Here is a 23375-nt window from a genome sequence, read left to right on the forward strand (position 1 = left end):
TCTTAGATCCTAACCAACCATTTACCACCTTGCTGTGAAATTCATATTCCAGCAAGGGCGTAATTTTAACTCGGGGGGAGGGGGGCATGTCTTCTGTTAAGATGCTCATGTGAGCCTTCATTATTACCGTGCAATGACAGCATTTAAGCTTTTCAAGCAGTAGTGAGTGATTTCCAGACGTTTTTTTGCCCCAGATTTTGCCTCTGTGTAACCCACATGACTCGGCTGTATTTCCAGAGCGACTACATGTGGAAATGAGTGATTTTAATTTTAATCTACCGACAAAGCTCACTGAACTGGTTTTTGAAGACATATAACAAGTTGCTACAGATGTTGGTGAACTCAAGGACCAGCTCTTTTCTTTTTCAGGAGAACTTTAAACCAATGATGAAGTAACCCATTCTCCGTCTCACAGATCATAAGCAATAAAACGCACCTTTACTCAGTTCATTGCACTCAGGGGTTTAGCTGCTAAAGCCTGGCTCGGTCTGATGTAACTGCAGTAGATTATGGTGGCTAATGTTAGCTAAAGTTAGCACGCTAAAGATTAGTCTCTGCTTGTGCTACTGATTAGCATTTAGCATTATCCTGTTACTGCCACTTGTGACCACAGGGGCTGCTGTTGAGCAGAATTACACAGGCAAGAAGAGGTTTAAACCTGCTTGATTTTTTCGTATTTGGGCAGCAAAAGCAGATAAAATTACATTAAAAAAACAACACAAGATGAAGATAAGTAAGCAAATACATAACAGCCATGTTTTGTTTTTGTTTTTTACCAAAATCAAGAAGTCAATAAAAATGGACATTAAAGGCAGTTGACATACTTTTGGCAGAAGACAATACATGAGATCTGTGAGTTGATTACACAGATGTTTAAGTGAGTTCAAATATCTGAACTTATCAGGCTTTAGAGATGTAATTTTGATAGTTATAACATGATGTGGCGCCATAAAAATGGAGGGAGAAATGGGAAAAAACAGTGGTGGAAGAAGTAAAAGTACTAATACCACACTGTGAAAATACTCCACTGCAAATAAAAGTCCTGCATTCAAAACCTTATTTAAGTAAAAGTAAGTATTATCAGCTGAATGTAGTTAAAGTAAAAGTCGTCCCTGTGCAGTAAAACGCTCCCGTCAGTGTTTTATTATATCTGATGTTTCTGGATTCATATTCCTGCTGCATTCATGTGTGTGTTGCATTTTGCTGCTGCAGATGTTTAAGGTTGAGCTCATTTTAACTGCTTTATATACTGTTGGGCAGTTTAACCTGCAGCAATGCATCATGGTCTATAAGATCATCGTATGTTTGTAGCGTCGCTGTCCTGCGAGAACCACGTATCTCTAAAAAGTCGACTTTTCATGAGAGAAACAGCCTGTTTTCAGCTCTGCGACGATGCGTTTTCCAGCTGATCCGAGGGGGGGTTAAAGAGTTTATTCAGCTTCAGGAGGAGGAGAGTTTTCTCAGCGCGTAAAGGAAACTCTTCATCCTTCAGCTCATCACGAACATCTGGAGATACGAGGTTTTCACTGGACAGGAAATGAAAAACTGTAATCTGCAAAGTGACTAAAGCCGTCGGACAGATGTAGTGGAGTAAAAAGTACAATATTTGCCTCTGAGTATAAAGTTGCATAAAATAAATAGGAAATACTCAAGTAAAGTACAAGTACCTCAAATGTGTACTTAAGTACAGTACTTGAGTAAATGAACTTAGTTACATTCCACCACTTGGAAAAAACTGACATCGCTGGGACACTGAGTTACTCCTTCATGTCTAATATAGGATTTGCAGAAACACATCCTTAATGGAAACACTGGGCTCGAGAGTAGAGTTTAAGATAAAATCCTGCAAAGCTGCACGGTGCCTGTTATGATGCAACCACCAAAGGCTCTGTGAGTTTAAAAAAAAAGGTTTTTTTTAATACATATACATAAACAAATGTTCCTGTTACAACACAACAGAACAACACACAGAAACATTTGTGACAACAGACAATAGAGAAATAAATTCAGTTTCAGGAATGATAATAAGTTTAACAATAACAAATAGTTAAGAGGAATATCCTGTTACAACTTTATCTTTCTTTACCAAAGGAGATGAATTTACTTTGTAGAAAGGCTTTTCTCAGTGAATAAAAATAGTTAAAAGCAATTTTTAGTGAATAACTAGTTATCTCTACCTCACCACCTACAGCGAGTACGTCACCGCAGGCGATCTAGTGATTACGCAGAATAAAGATAAAATAGAAAAAGCTTCTTCAGCATAATTCTGGATACATTCAAACTGTAAACGGCACTTTAAACCCAGCAATACTTTTTTAGTTCATTTTGAAGTTGGTGTAACGTCTGCACGTGTCCATGCAACACATCTCCACAGGCTGGTTTTCACCCTCGTAGGTGCTGATGTACCAGCCGCGGCACTTGACAGACTCGAAAGTGAAACAAGACTTTCCCTTGCTTCTCTTGAAGAAGAGGAAACGGTCCATGTCTCCGTCGTCGTTGATCCAGTTTAAACCCTCCTCAGAGCATTCCTGCCACGAGATAGATAGAGAGAAAATGTCTCATATGAATTTAATATTAATTATTTTATGTATGGAAGCACATCTCTGCCAGTAAAAGGAAAAGAAATATAGATGGTAAGACAAAACTTTAATTTACTATGTCCAAGTTATGAGATTAAAAAGTCAAAATTTGGATTTACCAACTCAAAATTATGAGGTTCCGAACCAGGCTAGCTGTTTCCCCCTGTTTCCAGTGTTTATGCTAAGCTAAGCTAACATGGCTGCTGGCTCTAACTACATGTTTACCGTACCAACTCATTTAACTCTCTGCAAGAGAGCGAATGAGCAAATTTCCAAGAAACAAACAATTTCTTTACGTAAAAGTAACAATACGATGATGGAAACATACTCAGTTATAAGTCAAACACCAGCACTGGAATTCTTACTTTAGTATTTGATTTGATTTATTTGACATATCAAAATTATATATATATATATATATAACAGATCATACATACACTGCGACAGATACATATTCAATGAAAATGTCGAGGATAACACAATAAAGTTAAAGGATAACTTATTTCCACTGTGGTCGTCTTTCCAGGAAGAGTCTTCGGACGACTAAGGTACCCTGCACCATCACAAAGGCTAAACATGAAAACAAGACATCCTTCCATATATATAAAACGGCAAAGCAAGGCAAAAGAAAAGAAAAACTGCATCTTTCTCTATGCATACACATGTATACATCAACACACTTACTGTACACACACACACGCACAGGCTACTTACACGCATACCTACACACACCTATCACAGCCATAAATGCATACATACACACACACACCACAAAGTGTCCTCCTAAACCTACGACAGCACTGACTTGGTTTTATCTCTAAGCTGCCATGTACAGAAAGGTATTTTTGCCCGGAACATGTCTTAAATCTACGTGGCACAACGTCTGTGGCCCTGCCTCTAGTTAAATATCCATGTGAGTCCCTAACTAGCATAAAATCATTCTTAAAATACCGTGGCCCATTTTATGTGCAAGTCTCAATTTCAGCTGCCTTACCCTATTTTCTACCGTTAATTCCTTGAATCACGAAGGGCCAACGTGAGACTTGGGGCTAAGGTTCAATACCAGTTTATTTTAAGCTGTTTGAAGTTTAGTTTTAATCCCCTTGGGGGTGCTACTGTACCGTGTAGCACAGGCGAAGTCAAAGTGAGGCTGTATTAAAACTGAGGATAACATTTTCATGGTTTCCTTATCCAAGCATTGGGCCTTACGCGCCAGAGATCTGATTTTCTCGTTCACCTCGGTGCTCTTTGTCTCGGGATCGGTCCAACTCACAGTATTTAACATGTTTTGGCAGGAATCAGAGTGTCTCCCACTGTCAACACTGAGCTCCGAGGACCCACTCAACCTTATTTTTGAACCAGATAACATAGATTCAGTTTTCCCAAAGTGCACAGACAACTTATTTTCAGACAGCCGGTTACTGATGTTTTTCACTTCATTACTTAACTGGCTCTGACGTGTATCTGTTGAGCGAGACTCTCTAAAACCAGACTGCATTTCATACAACAAGTGTAGCTGTTAATTCGCTCCCAAAATGGAAAACCGGTCGATAATTTCCCTCTTTTCCGATTTGCTCCCTTCCTTATACAAAGGAATCAAATCAAATCTTTTGGGACTCTACCAGACTCAATGGAGAGATTAAAAACACGAGTGAGATATGGTGCAGTATGTTCAGCGGCATCTTTCAGAAATCTGGCAGGCATTTTATCTAGACCTTTAGAACGCTTAAGATCTTTAACACCTTGTCCTGTGGAACCATAGAAAGGCCAAATGAGTCCGCCACACACCGAAACAACTATTTTCCATCATGCATCCACAGATTGCCTGGCAGCCTACCTACTAGTTGTTTAGCCACACAAAAAATATTAAACTTATCTGCAACCTCGGATCGATCAGAGGAAAGCTCGCCATTAATGTTGAGGGATATTATTTGCCTTATTCTCGAGCCTTTTGCTGCACCCAGTTTGTTTCAGACACCGCCAAAGTTTCCTTGGGTTGCTTTTGTAAAGTACAGAAGTTTTATCAGTAAACTGTACTTTAAGTATCGAACGTGAAAGTACTTATTATGAAGTGGAATGGCCCTTGTGAGTGTTATATCATTATGTATTACATTATTTTATTATCATTACTGATATATCAATGTTCGAGCAGCGTTTTACAGCTCGAGGTGGAGGATTCTATGAAAAAGGACTAAAAATCTCAATCAAGTGAGCACAAATGTTACCATAAAAGCTGGAGGTGTGTGTGTGTGTGTGTGATTTTCGGCTTACCTCCAGATTCAACTCAGCTTTGTTGCCTTCCATAGAGCAGGAAATGTGGAAGTTGTTGTTGGTGATGGACAGAACAACAGCCTGACCGTCTTCAGCAGAGACATCTGCAGTGATGTACTTCGACAGTTTAAAATTCACTAACGTGGGGAAAAAGAGACAAGAGAGCGAATGAAAGAATGAACATGATCTAATGTTCGTTTAAAGACATTGTAGTATTGTATTGGAGGACATTTGTTTTGCTCGCCACTGTGGAAGAAGTACTCAGATCTTTTACTTAAGTAGAAGTACCAAAACAACAATGTAAAAGTAGTCCATTGTAAGTAAAAGCCCTGCATTCAAAATCCTACTTAAGTAAAAGTACATAAGTATTAACGTAGTTAAAGTATGAAAAGTAAAAGTACTGGTTCTGCAATAAAACGTCTCCTGTGACTGATATCTGATTCTGTCTGACATTACTAGATTGTTAATACTGCTGCATCAACGTTAGAGCAGCATTTTACTGTTGTAGCTGCTCAAGGTGGAGCTAGTTTTAACTGCTTTATATACAGTTAGCTAGTTTTAACTGCTTTATATACAGTTAGCTAGTTTTAACTACTTTATATACAGTTAGCTAGTTTTAATTACTTTATATACAGTTAGCTAGTTTTAACTGCTTTATAAACAGTTAGCTAGTTTTAACTACTTTATATACAGTTAGCTAGTTTTAATTACTTTATATACAGTTAGCTAGTTTTAACTGCTTTATAAACAGTTAGCTAGTTTTAACTACTTTATATACAGTTAGCTAGTTTTAACTGCTTTATATACAGTTAGCTAGTTTTAATTACTTTATATACAGTTAGCTAGTTTTAACTGCTTTATAAACAGTTAGCTAGTTTTAACTACTTTATATACAGTTAGCTAGTTTTAACTGCTTTATATACAGTTAGCTAGTTTTAACTACTTTATATACAGTTAGCTAGTTTTAATTACTTTATATACAGTTAGCTAGTTTTAACTGCTTTATAAACAGTTAGCTAGTTTTAACTACTTTATATACGGTTAGCTAGTTTTAACTACTTTATATACAGTTAGCTAGTTTTAATTACTTTATATATAGTTAGCTAGTTTTAACTGCTTTATAAACAGTTAGCTAGTTTTAACTACTTTATATACAGTTAGCTAGTTTTAACTGCTTTATATACAGTTAGCTAGTTTTAACTACTTTATATACAGTTAGCTAGTTTTAATTACTTTATATACAGTTAGCTAGTTTTAACTGCTTTATATACAGTTAGCTAGTTTTAACTACTTTATATACAGTTAGCTAGTTTTAATTACTTTATATACAGTTAGCTAGTTTTAACTGCTTTATAAACAGTTAGCTAGTTTTAAATTACTTTATATACAGTTAGCTAGTTTTAACTGCTTTATAAACAGTTAGCTAGTTTTAACTACTTTATATACAGTTAGCTAGTTTTAACTGCTTTATATACAGTTAGCTAGTTTTAACTACTTTATATACAGTTAGCTAGTTTTAATTACTTTATATACAGTTAGCTAGTTTTAACTGCTTTATATACAGTTAGCTAGTTTTAACTACTTTATATACAGTTAGCTAGTTTTAATTACTTTATATACAGTTAGCTAGTTTTAACTGCTTTATAAACAGTTAGCTAGTTTTAACTACTTTATATACAGTTAGCTAGTTTTAATTACTTTATATACAGTTAGCTAGTTTTAACTGCTTTATAAACAGTTAGCTAGTTTTAACTACTTTATATACAGTTAGCTAGTTTTAACTGCTTTATATACAGTTAGCTAGTTTTAATTACTTTATATACAGTTAGCTAGTTTTAACTGCTTTATAAACAGTTAGCTAGTTTTAACTACTTTATATACAGTTAGCTAGTTTTAACTGCTTTATATACAGTTAGCTAGTTTTAACTACTTTATATACAGTTAGCTAGTTTTAATTACTTTATATACAGTTAGCTAGTTTTAACTGCTTTATAAACAGTTAGCTAGTTTTAACTACTTTATATACGGTTAGCTAGTTTTAACTACTTTATATACAGTTAGCTAGTTTTAATTACTTTATATATAGTTAGCTAGTTTTAACTGCTTTATAAACAGTTAGCTAGTTTTAACTACTTTATATACAGTTAGCTAGTTTTAACTGCTTTATATACAGTTAGCTAGTTTTAACTACTTTATATACAGTTAGCTAGTTTTAATTACTTTATATACAGTTAGCTAGTTTTAACTGCTTTATAAACAGTTAGCTAGTTTTAACTACTTTATATACGGTTAGCTAGTTTTAACTACTTTATATACAGTTAGCTAGTTTTAATTACTTTATATATAGTTAGCTAGTTTTAACTGCTTTATAAACAGTTAGCTAGTTTTAACTACTTTATATACAGTTAGCTAGTTTTAACTGCTTTATATACAGTTAGCTAGTTTTAACTGCTTTATATACAGTTAGCTAGTTTTAATTACTTTATATACAGTTAGCTAGTTTTAACTGCTTTATATACAGTTAGCTAGTTTTAACTGCTTTATATAGTTAGCTAGTTTTAACTGCTTTATATACAGTTAGCTAGTTTTAACTGCTTTATATACAGTTAGCTAGTTTTAATTACTTTATATACAGTTAGCTAGTTTTAACTGCTTTATAAACAGTTAGCTAGTTTTAACTACTTTATATACAGTTAGCTAGTTTTAACTGCTTTATATACAGTTAGCTAGTTTTAACTGCTTTATATACAGTTAGCTAGTTTTAACTACTTTATATACAGTTAGCTAGTTTTAATTACTTTATATACAGTTAGCTAGTTTTAACTGCTTTATAAACAGTTAGCTAGTTTTAACTACTTTATATACGGTTAGCTAGTTTTAACTACTTTATATACAGTTAGCTAGTTTTAATTACTTTATATATAGTTAGCTAGTTTTAACTGCTTTATAAACAGTTAGCTAGTTTTAACTACTTTATATACAGTTAGCTAGTTTTAACTACTTTATATACAGTTAGCTAGTTTTAACTGCTTTATATACAGTTAGCTAGTTTTAACTACTTTATATACAGTTAGCTAGTTTTAATTACTTTATATACAGTTAGCTAGTTTTAACTGCTTTATATACAGTTAGCTAGTTTTAACTGCTTTATATAGTTAGCTAGTTTTAACTGCTTTATATACAGTTAGCTAGTTTTAACTACTTTATATACAGTTAGCTAGTTTTAACTGCTTTATATAGTTAGCTAGTTTTAACTGCTTTATATACAGTTAGCTAGTTTTAACTGCTTTATATACAGTTAGCTAGTTTTAACTGCTTTATAAACAGTTAGCTAGTTTTAACTACTTTATATACAGTTAGCTAGTTTTAACTGCTTTATATACAGTTAGCTAGTTTTAACTGCTTTATATACAGTTAGCTAGTTTTAACTACTTTATATACAGTTAGCTAGTTTTAATTACTTTATATACAGTTAGCTAGTTTTAACTGCTTTATATACAGTTAGCTAGTTTTAACTGCTTTATATAGTTAGCTAGTTTTAACTGCTTTATATACAGTTAGCTAGTTTTAACTGCTTTATATACAGTTAGCTAGTTTTAACTACTTTATATACAGTTAGCTAGTTTAGTCCAGTGGTTCCCAACCTAGGGGTCGGGCCCCTCCAAAGGGTCACCAGATAAATCTGAGGGGTCGTGAAATGATTAATGGGAGAGGAGAGAAGAAAAAACTAAGTTCTGATATAGAAAATTGTATTAATTTCTTTGGGACTTTTCTCTAATGTTTTACTATTTTGGGTCTCAAACGTGACATGGGGCACCAGCTTGACACAGTTGCTTTTTTTTGTCACAAGCCAAAAGGGTTGAAAGCCAATGGATTTATCTGTAACAATTTATTGTATTTTATAAGATTATTTTTTTATCAGTAAAATCTTATCAATATCAAAAGTAACTACAACTGTTGAATAAATGTAGTATAAAGTACAATATTTCCCTCTTAAATGTAGTGGAGTAGCAGCAACAAGTAGCATAAAGTACAAGTACCTCAAAATTGATTGTACTTAAGTACAGTGCTTGAATAAAATGTACTTTTCACCACCAGACTTGTGATCCTTGTACCTTTGTATTCACCGTTTCCTCCTTGCAGAGTGATGGCCTTCAGTTTTAACTTTACTGCATCACAGACGACGTCTTTATTATTTAGGTCACACAGAGTAAACAGCTTCACACTGTCGGCTCGGTTGTATATTTTTTTCAGATTCATGGAGGAGTTTTCCGTCTTCTCGACAATAATTTCTGTGGAAAGGTGGAAGCAGATGCTTTCAGAAAAGGAGATGCAAAATAAGAACAGAGTGTTGGCAAAGTCTTAAAGAGAGCCAATTTTATGTTTTTTGTATAGGGGCTTTTCTATATACATATATTTCTATATACAACAGCAAGAAGCAAGAAGAAAAATAATCATGGTTACAATAATGGCAAACATTTATTTTCACATTTTTATCTCCGAGCTATTACAGAATAATAACAGGAATAGGGAGCAAGTTTCAACTTAGTTGTATTAAACTGAAATGACAAGGTGCCCAAATTATCGCAATCCACCCAAAACTATTTTTACCCACCGAATTAAATAAAAAGTAGCCCAATTGGGTGGAAAACTGCCCAACACAGCTAGTTTCTGTTGCACTAGCGTCTGTAATCGCTCATTCAACATTTCTTTCATCTGTCTTTCTGAAAAAATGAAGCGTGTTCCTGGACTTTACTTTCCTTTTTTTAAAACAAATTGGCTCCACTGTAGCACTTGCTATAAGAAAATGAAACCTTTGTGATTTTAAGAAAGTTCAACACGACTCCCACTCCCACCAACATTTACAAACACTGCAACACAAATACTCATCGTAACTTGGTTTCTTCCACATGCAAAAAATTCACCAACGCTCACTTCAAAAGTCATTTTTCCAACTCTCATAATTGTCACAGCCTGTCATGTCCTCACCAGCCTGTAATCACCCACACCTGCTCCTAATTACACTCCTGCCCTCAATCAGCCCCAATCACACCCAGTATGAAACCACTCCACTCTCCTCACTCAGTGTTCGACCTTGTTCGCGTGTAGGACTCCACGCACCAGACTACACAAACGGCCATTGTGTTGGTTTCCAGTGTCTCCTGTGGCTTCACCAGTGGTTCCCCAGTCTCAGCTACCTCCCTTCAGCCACGACCCGTTTCCTAGCACTCTCCTGGCTGTTTTTCAATAAAGAGCATCCCAGTCATTCTCGGTGTCTCCCTCCTGTCTGTCAATTGTAACAGTAATCTCCACTGTCTTAAAAACTTCTGCAGCGTTCACTCCTCTCTTGCTTTTTCAATAAAGAGCATCCCAGTCATTCTCGGTGTCTCCCTCCTGTCTGTCAATTGTAACAGTAATCTCCACTGTCTTAAAAACTTCTGCAGCGTTCACTCCTCTCTTGCTGTTTATTAGAGACATGTCTGAGCTAACCGTCGCCCCCTGGCTCACCCGTGGACTCGCCTTTTCTTTTGAGCTGTGACATTTAGCCCGTGAATGTCTACGGCTTATCAGAAATACTTTATGGAAAGCGAGCCACATGACGGCTCTGTTGTTTTTGGTTATTAGTGTTGTTACAAACGTCCGTTGGATTTAGAATGAGGACTTCCTGTTTCTGGAACAGAACTCAGAAGTTCTGGTTTCACTTCGGCTTGCTATAACATTTAATGGAACTTATGATGACGTGAAACAGTGTTTTTTTTTTACCCACCGTCCACCAGGCTGTCCATGATCGTGCTGCAGAGCTCATCACCACTGAGCTGCCTGCCACAGCGAGTTAGGGGCTTTTTCATCCTGTTTATCGCCACCAGCAGGGTAGCTAGACACTGCATGGTCATTGGGTTGTGGGAAACCATGAGGTCCAGTCCCTCATCAAGTGTGAAGATCCTGTCCTGACCATCCTGCACCTAACAAAGAACAATTTAATTTTATTTATATAGCGCCAATTCATAACAGATGTTATCTCATTGCACTTTTCACAGAGAGCAGGTTACAGAGACCCAACAAATCCCAAAATGAGCAAGCCCTCGGCGACATACGTACATACGTATGTGGAAAATCACAATGCTATTGTGGAATTACATTTTCATTTTCAAGTTTACAATATCATTTAAATATAGTCCCCCATAGGCTTCCATAATTATACATTAACAGCAAAATATTGCTAAAGATGACATGTTTTGATAAAAAGGAAAAAGCAGTTCAATTTATTGAAATAATGGTTCGGGATAGGAACAAAGCTGTAGCATGAGTCTCAGAGCCTGATAGAGTGGAGAATATGTGGTTTAGTAGAGAGCAGTGGTGAATGTAACTAAGTACATTTATTCAAGTACTGTACTATAGTACAATTTAGAGATACTTGTACTTTACTTGAGTATATCCATGGCATTTTCTGATACTTTATACTTCCACTCCACTACATTTCAGAGGGAAATATTGTACTTTTTACTCCACTGCATTCATTATTTCACAGCTATAGTTACTAGTTACTTTTCAGATCAATATTTTATACATAAAATATATGATCAGTTAAAATTAATTCTACAAAATTACTCAATTACTTCAACTACAATGTTCTTGTTACCATATCGGTGACCGGTGAATCGGTTGGGCTCTATTCCTGTGTGCCACTAGCTGATCGAGTCACGTCAGTTTTCTCCCAGTTAAATTCATATAATATCAATAATTTATGCTTAAAAATTACATTTTTTTGAATCAAGACCTTTCAATATTTGGATCAAGTAGCCTGTGAAAAATAAGATTTATCAGGTTAAGTAGTCTACAGCTGTTATTTCAATGTGTAAGATACATATTTAATCCACGTTTAGGTAAATATAAGCAATATTAAAGAACTCTGATCGGGATCAGGGTGATGATCAGGATATACAGTATATCATATTGTATTCATATAATAATAATAATAATAATAATAATAATAAAACTTTATTTATAGAGCACTTATCAAAACAAAGTACAAAGTGCTTCACAACAAGAGAAATAAAATATCACAGTATATACAAGCATTGTCATCTCACATACTTATACTCTTTATACTACGAAACTAGGGCATCTGAAAGTGAGAATGCACGCACATGAAAGTGAAAATGTAAAAGGAACATGAGAGTGAAAGTACATGTATGTGAGAGGCCATACGTTTATTTTGGCTTGCATGGACCCTCATAAATAATAATTAATCTTACCCGGCAGCAGGATTCAAATCTTGTCTCATCTGATTCAGGTGAGCTGAAATACAAAACAGATAAATATCAAATACACCATTATAAATGTTCTTAATTAGCAGTTACAAGGTTTTATTAATGGAAAGTTTAATGCGTGTGAATTGTTTTGTTTGACATACAGTATACTTGTAATTAAAATCAATTTTGCCCGATTGTTAATTTTCATTGTTTTTGTCATGTTTTGTTCTGCAAGAACTGAACAAGATGCTGTAAACAGAAGTGAAACACACCGTCTGCCTGACCGGCTGGGGCTGGTTCTGCTGAGGATGTAATGCTGTTTACAAATTATGTAATTCATTTCAAAAATAAAACACATATCAAGTATTATCTAAAATCACACGTTTTTTTTAAGTTTTTCACTTGTAATCTTGATTTTTTTCCCCAATAGTTAATGAAGAAAGTATTTCGAGAGACTCATTTCGTGCGATTTAAAAAATAATGCAAAGATAGGTACAAACTTTCTTGAACTTACCTCTTTAAAGCCTGAGACAGATCGAAGTCGCACATTGTCTCGATGTATACTGTTAAAGAATGATTAAATGATTGAAAAGTTAACTGAAATGATCTTTTTTCTCTGTCACTTTCCAGCTGATAGTCTCACTACACTCGAACTGCTGACTGAGCTTCTCTTTAAGGGCAGCAGTTGCAGCCTCTCAGCTTCCTTGATGTAGTTGTGAAACCACAAGAAGGACCACACTAGCACTTACCAATGCAAATGGAAAACACGCTCACCACTTAACACCACATTTCGGGACAGTAAAGATTCTGCAATGAGTAACACTTGTGATGATTCATTTTGGCTCCTGTGAAACAAAACATCTGTTCTGTTTTTATTCATTTTCTGAAACGGGGAACAATAAAAAGACAATACATAACTGACCATTCGCTAATCCCCGCCAACCTTAGTTCCCGTTGCTACGCCTGTCAAAGCTTTATCAACGCAACATGACACCATCTGGCAAGGTGCTGCGCTGGCCAATCATGCAAGTGCACATTCCAGGTAGATCACTCTGTAACGTGAACCGCGTGTTTCTGCCGTTTACCTCGAGATCGGCGTAACAGAAGCTAAAATAGTTGCTGCTGGGTTAACTTTCCAGAGTTGTAAAGTCCTGTCTGTGAGTTTTACAAACCGTTGTACAGTGTTTTGCCGTCTGATAAGCCTTCAAAAGCATTAATCTGTTACTCAAACTGGACTTCCTGGATAATATTTCATTGCCTCCCCGCTGCCTTAAACGACAGCCCCCGCCAACGCAAACTACGCAGGGCTGTTTGCTAAAAGACCGAGGGGAAAGCTACATGTCCCAGACAAAAGGTCATCATCCTCACCAGTTGATGAGCCATGTAGAAGACACAGAAATAAAGCAGCAGCACTGTTCGTGTATTGCAGGGTAGAGCTATTTAGTCCTATCTGAGCTATCGCAATTACAAGGTCGACCTCCGAGTCGTAAGTACGACTGGAAAACTCAGATTTTTGTGAAAGCTCTTGTATATCCAAGCTGGCATTTACTAACAGTGAAGTGCCTGATAACCAAAGAAATACGGACGCCTCACATCAGCCACAGACCGTCGTTCAGTGTAATTAAATGAAAATGTAATATATATGGAGTTATATTGTCTGTGATCATACAACCGTCCTGATGACGTAAGCCACTTGTAAACCATTAAAAAGGAATCTTTCTCATTTCTACTGTCCATCCCATAAGACGTGACTGCGGGTCTAGCATTATTATACAGTATTATGAAAAGTATTAAACATTTTAATGCTATTTTGTTCTAACATAACCTTTGGATGGTTCGGATGCTTACCGTAGAAAAACATACTTGGACAGGCAACACGGTAGTTAGATTTATGCTTTAATGTTTGTGTTTTTTAACATTATGCTTCACTTTTACAAGATTGGAGGATGAGAAGTAACCAGTGATTTGGCAAATGTAAAGCTATGTAACGGTAGTTTGCTTGGAGCTGCTGGAGTGTAAACTTCCACAAATCCAATAAAGAGCAGGACAGAGCTGCTAACGTTAGCCGACTTTTGCTCTTTTATTGTTGGTTTTGGAACGGTGATATAAACCTCCAAACTCTTTAGATGCTGAGTATCGCTCCTATAAGAGGCCTGTGCACATTGTTATCCCATGTGGAGAAATTCAAACCTTGACAGGCCTGCCCTGCCTAGTTAAAGTCGCTAAACTATGATTGGACAATCGCTGGCTGGGGGGCGGGGTTTAGCGAACGGCCAATTACAGGGGTTAATTTCTCCTTTAAGTAGCTTTAAGGTTGTTAAAATCATCTTATTCCACGCTGTCTGACAGTATCTCATATCTATTGTGTAACATGTCGTTATTGCTCTTCATTGAAGCTATATGATGCTTACACATATTCAAACCCACGACTCAGATGTTATTTATCCCTGCATTATTCCACAAAATGGAAATATCCCAGCTTATACGTCATTTTAGACACATTTGCCTGAAATTTTTCAACGCAATCAGGCATTTTACATTCAGCTTCTGGTTCACTGTTTTACTCTTTTCTATTGGGTGACACTGCTGCATGTGACGTCATGTGGTTTTGTTGTGGATCTACTGGTAATATGAACTCATTTGACCCAGAAAAAAACTTTCCCCCACCTCCAGGTTCTAAGCACTGACAGGTGGTTTCAGTCTGAGGCAGCTCTCAGCACCGTTTGACGGAAAATATTGTGGTTGTAAACATTTCATTACATGCTGAGATACGTTTTTATTTTGTCAATGCTGGTTTTAGCAGATCCATCAGTGATTTATTCAACCTTTACAGGCCCCACATATGTCCGATACAGAGTGGTGTATGTGCCATGATGCCATGCTTCCTCTACTGCAGAAGGTCTACACATGCAAATGAAGACTTGGGGAACCCCCAAGTCTGGTTGAGGTTTTAGGATGCTAAAGCGGTGAAGGGTTAAAAGGTCTAATGAAATGTAAACTTTCACTAAAACAACAACAATAACACGAAACCCAGATAGTCAATAAGTGGTGGAGAGATGGTTTTTGGAAGGACTGTAAACCAAAACAGCTGAAGCGTGCTGAGTAATATTCACCACGACATTTAACTGAACTAAAGAGGAGTCCAGCGAGTTTCTCTGATTCTAATTAGTAAAGTGAAGACTGAAGACTAATAAAAAGGGGGTGTGAGGATTGTTCACTGCTGTCTTGGTTAGGCGGATATGTCACAGATTACTGGTTCAGGCTTTCAGCTGTTAGGCACGATGACCATTTTACCTTCACAGTGGGGCTATATACCAGATCTGCACTGGTATTCACTGCTTCAGAAAATAACCCACAGCCTCGTACGCCGAGTGTGACGCTGACCACAGCTCTCCCCGTCTCCCGTCTCTTCAGCTTTTATGAAGTATTACAACCTAAAACGTGCAAACGTGCAGCTGCTGGGTGGTGGCTGACTCAGCTGGGGCTTATCGTTAATAATGACAAGCGCAATCACAGTGCAATAGTTGATACAGTTCGAATTCGATGCTGGCGAATCAAATGAATTGATTCAGTATCAAATGCCCCGGATAAAGATTAGTCTCTGATCTTCCTCGTGTTGTATTTATTGAATTTGTGACATCTGTTTTGCTGAGATTGGATGGGATGACAGTGGCTACATTTCTCAGTTTCAAAGATGTAGAGCTGCAATATGATGCAATCTTTCAGGAAACTCCGTGCCCTGATGGCATTATAGTCAGCCCCACGCATTTTAACAACCACAAACATGGGGGGAAATTACAGTGTAGTTTCCCAGACAGAAGGTCACCGAGACAGATGTGGAAACGCTGCAGATATACACCAGAAATGGAGTGTGTTCAATTTGTTGTCGCTTTGATGCGTTTAGCCCGATGTAGAAAGTTAAAATACACATTTAGAAATGCTACATTTTATATTCTGTAGCAGGAGATTAATTATAGATCAGTGTGCTACACAACATACTGACCTGGGTGTCTGACAAGAAGCCGACCTCTGATGCAGATGTTCGTGTGGCAGGAAGTGGCGGTTGTCCACATGACACATACACAGAGGCAAGTCGTCGTTGATACTTCCACTGCTTGTGTGTTAAGATGTGTTTAAAGTGTTACTACGGCTGTGTGTAGAAGAGTGACCGAAATTGGCACTCAACGATTTACAAAACGTGTACAAATGTTTTTAAGTAATCAACATGAAACCAGGGCTCCCGCAGAAATACATCCACACCTCGTCCTTTAAACCTGCAGGAACGACGGTGTCAGATCATCACCTTTTAAGCTGATACAATCAACTTGTCAGCAAACAGTTGTTTACTTACACGTCCAGCAGTTACGGAGCAACATTATCATTCATTTGGAGTTGTGTTTGTGTCGCCTGATTAATGAAGTCCAATATTCTCTCTCTGTCAGCTCTGTGTTTGTTCTCCACCACCTCCTGAGGGAAATATCTGGCTCTTTAGCTGCTAAATGCTCCACTGTGTTCACCGGCTGCTCTCTAAATGTCACTGTGTGTGTGAGCAGTGAGAGTGAACCGCAACGGTAAAGTTGTTGGCCAGAAAACAAAAAAAAAAAACTGCTAAAACACTATCAAGCTCTGCAGAGCTGAGGGGAACTGAGTTTGACACTACGAGCGGCACGCTTTCACATTACTGCGACGGTGGCCTGACACATACGCAGACAAACCCACAGCTGTTCATCACATTCTGATTCAAATGACTTTCAGACTTTCTTTTTATTCCTCAAAGCTCCAATTTAGATTTTAAATAGATATAAAACAGAAAAAGGAAAAAGAAACGATGAACAAACACAATATATATACGCACAAAAAAGGGTTTAGTCACCAATGAGGAATAAAATACTGCATAGTAAGGGAAAATTAAAATATAAATACCTATATGTGTATATACTGTACCTGTACATACATAATGTACATGTGTGGTAGTGTACACAACAATAAAACACAAAATAAATTAAATAAAAGTACAGAATATGGCACACTCATTTTATGTTACAATTCAATAACGTTAACTTAGTGCTGTGGTGCACCAATGCGACAGGTTGCGTTCAGTCACGTGAATTTGGACGTTAGCCGGCCTCTACGTCCCTCTAAATGGTAAAATAGTTCCCTGTGTGTTTTTATTACAGAGTGTGTAGTACGTCTGAGTCACATGATAAAACAAATTTAATCTTAACCAGGTTTCGATCTGTTTCACCATAAATGCATCACGGCTTTCTGCGGTGCCCTTTTCATTTGTTTCGCCCCCGGGCCCCTCAGACAAACCGAGTCCACCGCTGTTACACAGTCACTAGATCCATCATAAAAATATTAATTATAGCTGCTTTAAATCATATTCTTTTCCAGGGGGTACTATTTTTTTTAAGGATTTTGGGGCATTTTAAGTCTCCATTACCAGGTCAGCAGTAGAGAAATGAAGGGAAACGAGGGGAGAGAGAGATGGCAAACAAAGATGTCGCCATCTCTCAGACGGTAGAAAAGGTTTCAGTCGTAGTCGTCTGGACGCTGTTTTCAGAATCAAGGCGTTTCGGCTCCCATCCGGAAGTCATTCTCAATTGTGAAAAAATGGACCAGGAATTGAGAATGACTTCCGGATGGGAGCCGAAACGTGTTGATTCTGAAAACAGTGTCCAGACGACTACGACTGAAACCTTTTCTACGATAGACCACTCCTGGACGAATGAGGGACTACACCGTCTCATCTCTCAGATGGTTCAGCGCCTTAGCCTTTACTACTAGGATGCCCCAAATGTGGTTTACCTCGGCTTATTTTGATCAAACAAGCCCAAAAAAAAAAAAAAAATCGGCCAGACCAAACCCACATCAGTGATTTCTAGCTTCTACCCTCCAGGTGCAGAGCGCCCCGACGCCCTGATCTGCAGCCCGTTCCACCAGCTGGAGGTAAGTTCAAACATAGCTTAGTTTGAACATGGAGCAGGAGTTATGCTATAACTTGCACCATACAAATGAATTACAAGAGGGTTAAGATAGAACTTAAATTTTACACCTCCCCTGAGCGAGGGAGGAACAATTGGAAAGACGAGAGAGACGAATGATAAAAGTGCCTGAGGATTTCTTTTACTTCTTCGATATTTACACCAGCAGCATTCAAGACGGATTGAAATTCTAGCCAGATGTTGAAAAGGTGTAAATGCATCCGTCTCTCCAAGACGAATACGTGATCTTTACTCCTCCCATAGTGCAAGCAGTCATTGGAAATATCCGCTCACTGTCTGATATCCGTAATACATCCACGGTCTGTCGGCAGCTAAAGTTACACTGAAATAAGCCGTTTCTCATTAAAGCAACAAGGGAAAATGGCTCCAACGATTTCTACACATACAATCAAGTACAAATGGGAGAAATTATGATTTGATGAAAAACATATCCATATATTTGCGTGAAAGAGGAAAACATTGGTGAGCTGCTGATGTTAAGTACATTTATTGTCACAATTATATGTAAAGAATCTGGCTACAATTGGTAGAAAGGACAGGAGACCTTAACACCACGTTAAATAACGGATATATGTTTCAAACATCCAGCTTCTGCCACTCCAACTGCGGTAGTATTAATACAAGCACACACTAAAACATTTGTGACAGTGTAGGTGTTACACTGTATTCTGTGACCTGATGAAGAATTTCAGCTTTATCGCCACTGCAAACGTTTTTCTCATACTTTATAGCATGCTTTATTTTGATAGTTGTCACCAAATGGCACCGTAGCGTTTAGATAGGGTGGGTGAATTTCTGATGCATGACTTTGTATCCATGAAGCGTCCCTTACCGGTTTAGCTGCTCCTGAACAAACAGAGCGACTTCAAGCAGGTCAGAGTGACCTCCACCCGAACAATCAGACTTTAGACGTCTCCCAGTGTCTCAAACCAAGGAGGCAAATGAAATCAGGCAGCGCCATCAGGCATCTGTCTTCTCCAACAGCAAAGATTGATAACCACCTTCTCATAATCACTACATCTGGATCTCATAACTAGGAGACCTTTCCTCATATGAGATACAGAAGTCGTAATTACACGATTTTGTTTTTTTTGGTGAATGAAATGCGCCTCTGCACAAACATTAATGGACCACGAAAATAAAGTGTCACATCCTGTTATATTTTGGTGCTTCCTGTTGAAGCAACGCCTCTGTGGTGATTCGTATCTGGCTTTCACTTGTTCATTCATTTATTCCAATAAAACTTACATGCAGCAAACATCTCACCTGGTGTTGTGTCTATTGTTATGTTCGGCGTTTGAGCCAGCCGTAAGACTAAACAGACAACTCCATATAGCACACCGCAAACAATGCCCTCTTTTGTATAATGAATAATGTTAAATAACATCTACTTTAAAGTAACACATTTGGAAAAGCATGTGCGATGTAAATGTAGGTGTGCTTGTTGCTCATAATGGGGAAACCACCAGTGTGAACTATGTAAATAGTAGCTTTCACTCACAGCTGCTTCACTGTGTGTATGTGGGTGAGCACGTGGTCGCATGCTTGCTCGCTATGTGTCTGCTTGTCGTCCCTATAAAATCTAGTTGCTTCTGCTGTTGGCTTTTGATGATATAAATCAAAAATGTCCTGGTTTGTCAAGTGTAGTGTGAACGCTAAGAGGAACTGACACCAAAACCTCAGAGGGCTTTTTAAAAGGTCCAAGCCTCAGGTTAAAGGGGGGTTACGTTCCTGATGCTGTGGTTTTGGTTTGCGCCTTGTTTTTTGTGAAAGTATGTAAACGTCAGCGTGACTTAAAGCGGCTATAATTCACAACGCAAATGTGAATGGTTGTCACTCGTAGCGATGAGTGAATGATCAGCTGAATCCGCAGCTCCCCTCGGCTTTACGGAGCTTTACAGGGCGTTTCAGCTCGTTGTTTATCTGTCCGGCCGCAGCAGGCGGCTGTTTCCAGAGAAAAAAGGGCTGTATTGTGTCATACTGAAAGGTGTTTCTAATATTTAAGTTTACCCGTATTGATATAAATAGGATGGAGAAAATATTAGAAACACCTCTCGGTATAACGTGGCATAATTCAGCAGCACTGTTGTTGCCAAAATGGCCACACAGTTGAATCGACACCTCTCTAAAACAGTTTTATTGTAACCTTCACGAAGGGAGGATTTGTTGCAGACTGTTGTATTAGACTGCATTAGTTTTAGCTAGGTGTACCTAATAAACTGGCAACTGAGTGCAAGAGTGTGTGTGTGTGTGTGTGTGTGTGTGTGTGTGCATATATTTAAATAAACGTATAATTCGTGATTTGGTTTATCAACCTTTATGGACAGCAAGGAAATCAGTGCAATAACTGAGCTAAAAAAACATACAGATGCAAACACTAAGTACATTTACTCAAGCACAGTACTTAAGTATAATTTTGAGGTACTTGTACTTGAAAATAATAATAATAATAATAATAATAATAATAATAAAGTCATGTCTTGATGCAGTATGTCTGTGTGGGAACAGAAAAGGCAAACCAAAAGAACACATTTAGAACAGGATTGAGTTTATTTCCTAAGAAACTTGATTATTGAAAGTGTTAAATGCAATGGAGTCTCAATTCACCCAAAACCGGCAGCATACCCGAAAATAACAATAATAATAATAATAATAATAATACAATTGAGAAGTTCTATACAAATGTAACCTGGACAGAATGAGGAATTGATTTAACTGTTTAGTTTTCAATAACTCTTGTAGTAACAGTGTCGTTGTACCTGAAAACTGAGACCAATTACCTAAAAAAAAACACTACATCCTGGAATTATACTTTAAGCATATATTAATACACAGTTCTCCAAATCACCCCACCCAACATTTCTCTCAATCAGTATAAGTAGCACAGTAATGATTATCTTTTTACATTCAGTCTTCTGAAACCATGGAAATGAACTTATAACAAAACAAAAACATAAGTAAAAACAGCTGAAAAATATTTACTCAGAATCACAAAGTCAAAAATTTCTCCTGGAATATGGCGAAATGCTCGAGAGCGACGACACTGAACGAATCAAACACACGAATGGAATCAAAATGCAAAGAGACAGGAGTGGTGCTGATGTAACACAGCTGGTGCAGAGCCGACTCATGCCGAAACGGAAGTTTATTTTAATACAGTGCTGACATACCATACTGTATGTATGTATGCAGAGAGCGTGTTATAATTCCTCTCTTCATACTTTCTCTGAGGAAATCCCCTTGTGCCGCGACTGTAAGAGTTAGGGGCCAAAATTCACAGTCGTCTTCTTCTGTGCGGAAATTCATTCTGAAGTTCAGCTAAAGCGAATACCAGCAGTCAAAAATCACACGGGTAGCTTCCAAAATGAGTCTTATCTGAGCTGCATTATAGTGTATTATATGTTGATTCGCTTAGTGCTTCTACTCCTGTGTGCACTGACGTGACGGCGAGCTGCTGTAACGACAGAGTTTCCCCCTCGGGGATCAATAAAGTATTTCTGATTCTGACTTCACTGATAGCTGGAGCATCTTTGCTTTGAGAGTTGGAACATCCGTTTATTAATTCATCATTTCAATTACCTGCAGAGTTCAGCGGTCAGATTAGGTTATGGTTAGGGGTCAGATTAGATTATGGTTAGGGGCCAGATTCGGTTATGGTTAGGGGCCAGATTAGGCTATGGTTAGGGGTCAGATTCGGTTATGGTTAGGGGCCAGATTCGGTTATGGTTAGGGGCCAGATTAGATTATGGTTAGGGGCAGATTAGATTATGGTTAGGGGTCAGATTCGGTTATGGTTAGGGGTCAGATTAGATTATGGTTAGGGGTCAGATTAGGCTATGGTTAGGGGCCAGATTCGGTTATGGTTAGGGGTCAGATTCGGTTATGGTTAGGGGCCAGATTAGATTATGGTTAGGGGCCAGATTAGATTATGGTTAGGTTAGGGTCAGATTCGGTTATGGTTAGGGGTCAGATTAGATTATGGTTAGGGGTCAGATTAGGCTATGGTTAGGGTCAGATTAGGCTATGGTTAGGGGTCAGATTAGGCTATGGTTAGGGGTCAGATTAGGCTATGGTTAGGGGTCAGATTAGGCTATGGTTAGGGGTCAGATTAGGCTATGGTTAGGGGTCAGATTAGGCTATGGTTTGGGGTCAGATTAGGTTATGGTTAGGGGTCAGATTAGGCTATGGTTTGGGGTCAGATTAGGCTATGGTTTGGGGTCAGATTAGGTTATGGTTAGGGGTCAGATTAGGCTATGGTTTGGGGTCAGATTAGGTTAGGATTTAGATTAGGTTATGGTTAGGGGTCAGATTAGGCTATGGTTAGGGGTCAGATTAGGCTATGGTTAGGGGTCAGATTAGGTTATGGTTAGGGGTCAGATTAGGCTATGGTTAGGGGTCAGATTAGGTTATGGTTAGGGGTCAGATTAGGCTATGGTTAGGGGTCAGATTAGGCTATGGTTAGGGGTCAGATTAGGCTATGGTTTGGGGTCAGATTAGGTTATGGTTAGGGGTCAGATTAGGCTATGGTTAGGGGTCAGATTAGGTTATGGTTAGGGGTCAGATTAGGCTATGGTTAGGGGTCAGATTAGGCTATGGTTTGGGGTCAGATTAGGTTATGGTTAGGGGTCAGATTAGGTTAGGATTTAGATTAGGTTATGGTTAGGGGTCAGATTAGGTTAGGATTTAGATTAGGTTATGGTTAGGGGTCAGATTAGGCTATGGTTTGGGGTCAGATTAGGTTATGGTTAGGGGTCAGATTAGGCTATGGTTTGGGGTCAGATTAGGTTATGGTTAGGGGTCAGATTAGGCTATGGTTTGGGGTCAGATTAGGTTATGGTTAGGGGTCAGATTAGGCTATGGTTTGGGGTCAGATTAGGTTATGGTTAGGGGTCAGATTAGGCTATGGTTTGGGGTCAGATTAGGTTAGGATTTAGATTAGGTTATGGTTAGGGGTCAGATTAGGTTAGGATTTAGATTAGGTTATGGTTAGGGGTCAGATTAGGCTATGGTTTGGGGTCAGATTAGGTTATGGTTAGGAGTCAGATTAGGCTATGGTTTGGGGTCAGATTAGGTTATGGTTAGGAGTCAGATTAGGCTATGGTTTGGGGTCAGATTAGGTTATGGTTAGGGGTCAGATTAGGCTATGGTTTGGGGTCAGATTAGGTTAGGATTTAGATTAGGTTATGGTTAGGGGTCAGATTAGGTTAGGATTTAGATTAGGTTATGGTTTGGGGTCAGATTAGGCTATGGTTAGGGGTCAGGTGACT

At 38.0% G+C, this 23375-nt stretch overlaps 1 protein-coding gene and 1 long non-coding RNA gene across 6 annotated transcripts; one reads left to right on the plus strand and one right to left on the minus strand.

The window, feature by feature from the left end:
- Positions 1-1891: 1891 nt before the first annotated feature.
- il1b (interleukin 1, beta) lies at positions 1892-16478 on the minus strand. Of its 5 annotated transcripts, XM_044173729.1 has the most exons (8): positions 16455-16478; positions 16107-16377; positions 12618-12666; positions 12107-12149; positions 10618-10813; positions 8966-9142; positions 4851-4987; positions 1892-2528 (listed from the first exon to the last, which is right to left on the minus strand). In XM_044173729.1, the coding sequence occupies exons 2-8, from the start codon at positions 16174-16176 to the stop codon at positions 2316-2318; spliced, it is 885 nt and encodes a 294-aa protein (XP_044029664.1). In that variant the 5' UTR covers positions 16177-16377; positions 16455-16478; the 3' UTR covers positions 1892-2315. The 5 variants fall into 5 exon arrangements, with proteins under 5 accessions (XP_044029664.1, XP_044029663.1, XP_044029667.1 ...); XM_044173728.1 differs by lacking the exon at positions 16455-16478 and having other exon boundaries at positions 16107-16410; XM_044173732.1 differs by lacking the exons at positions 16107-16377; positions 16455-16478 and adding an exon at positions 13026-13143.
- Positions 16479-22114: 5636 nt separating this feature from the next.
- LOC122865381 lies at positions 22115-23369 on the plus strand. The gene is made up of 3 exons (XR_006375463.1): positions 22115-23133; positions 23203-23311; positions 23352-23369. It is a non-coding gene; the product is annotated as an uncharacterized LOC122865381 (long non-coding RNA).
- Positions 23370-23375: the final 6 nt, after the last annotated feature.

Source organism: Siniperca chuatsi, linkage group LG18 (genome assembly GCF_020085105.1).
Source record: "Siniperca chuatsi isolate FFG_IHB_CAS linkage group LG18, ASM2008510v1, whole genome shotgun sequence".
NCBI lineage: Eukaryota > Metazoa > Chordata > Actinopteri > Centrarchiformes > Sinipercidae > Siniperca > Siniperca chuatsi.

Bases quoted from the DNA above. Each gene is read 5' to 3' on its own strand.
- il1b (XM_044173729.1), bottom strand. From the start codon at position 16,176: ATGTGGACAACCGCCACTTCCTGCCACACGAACATCTGCATCAGAGGT. The intron at 12,667-16,106 runs GTCAGTATGTTG...ATTCTTTAACAG, and splicing joins GCTTCTTGTCAGACACCCAG to TATACATCGAGACAATGTGC. The intron at 2,529-4,850 runs GTAAGCCGAAAA...ATCTCGTGGCAG, and splicing joins AAGCTGAGTTGAATCTGGAG to GAATGCTCTGAGGAGGGTTT.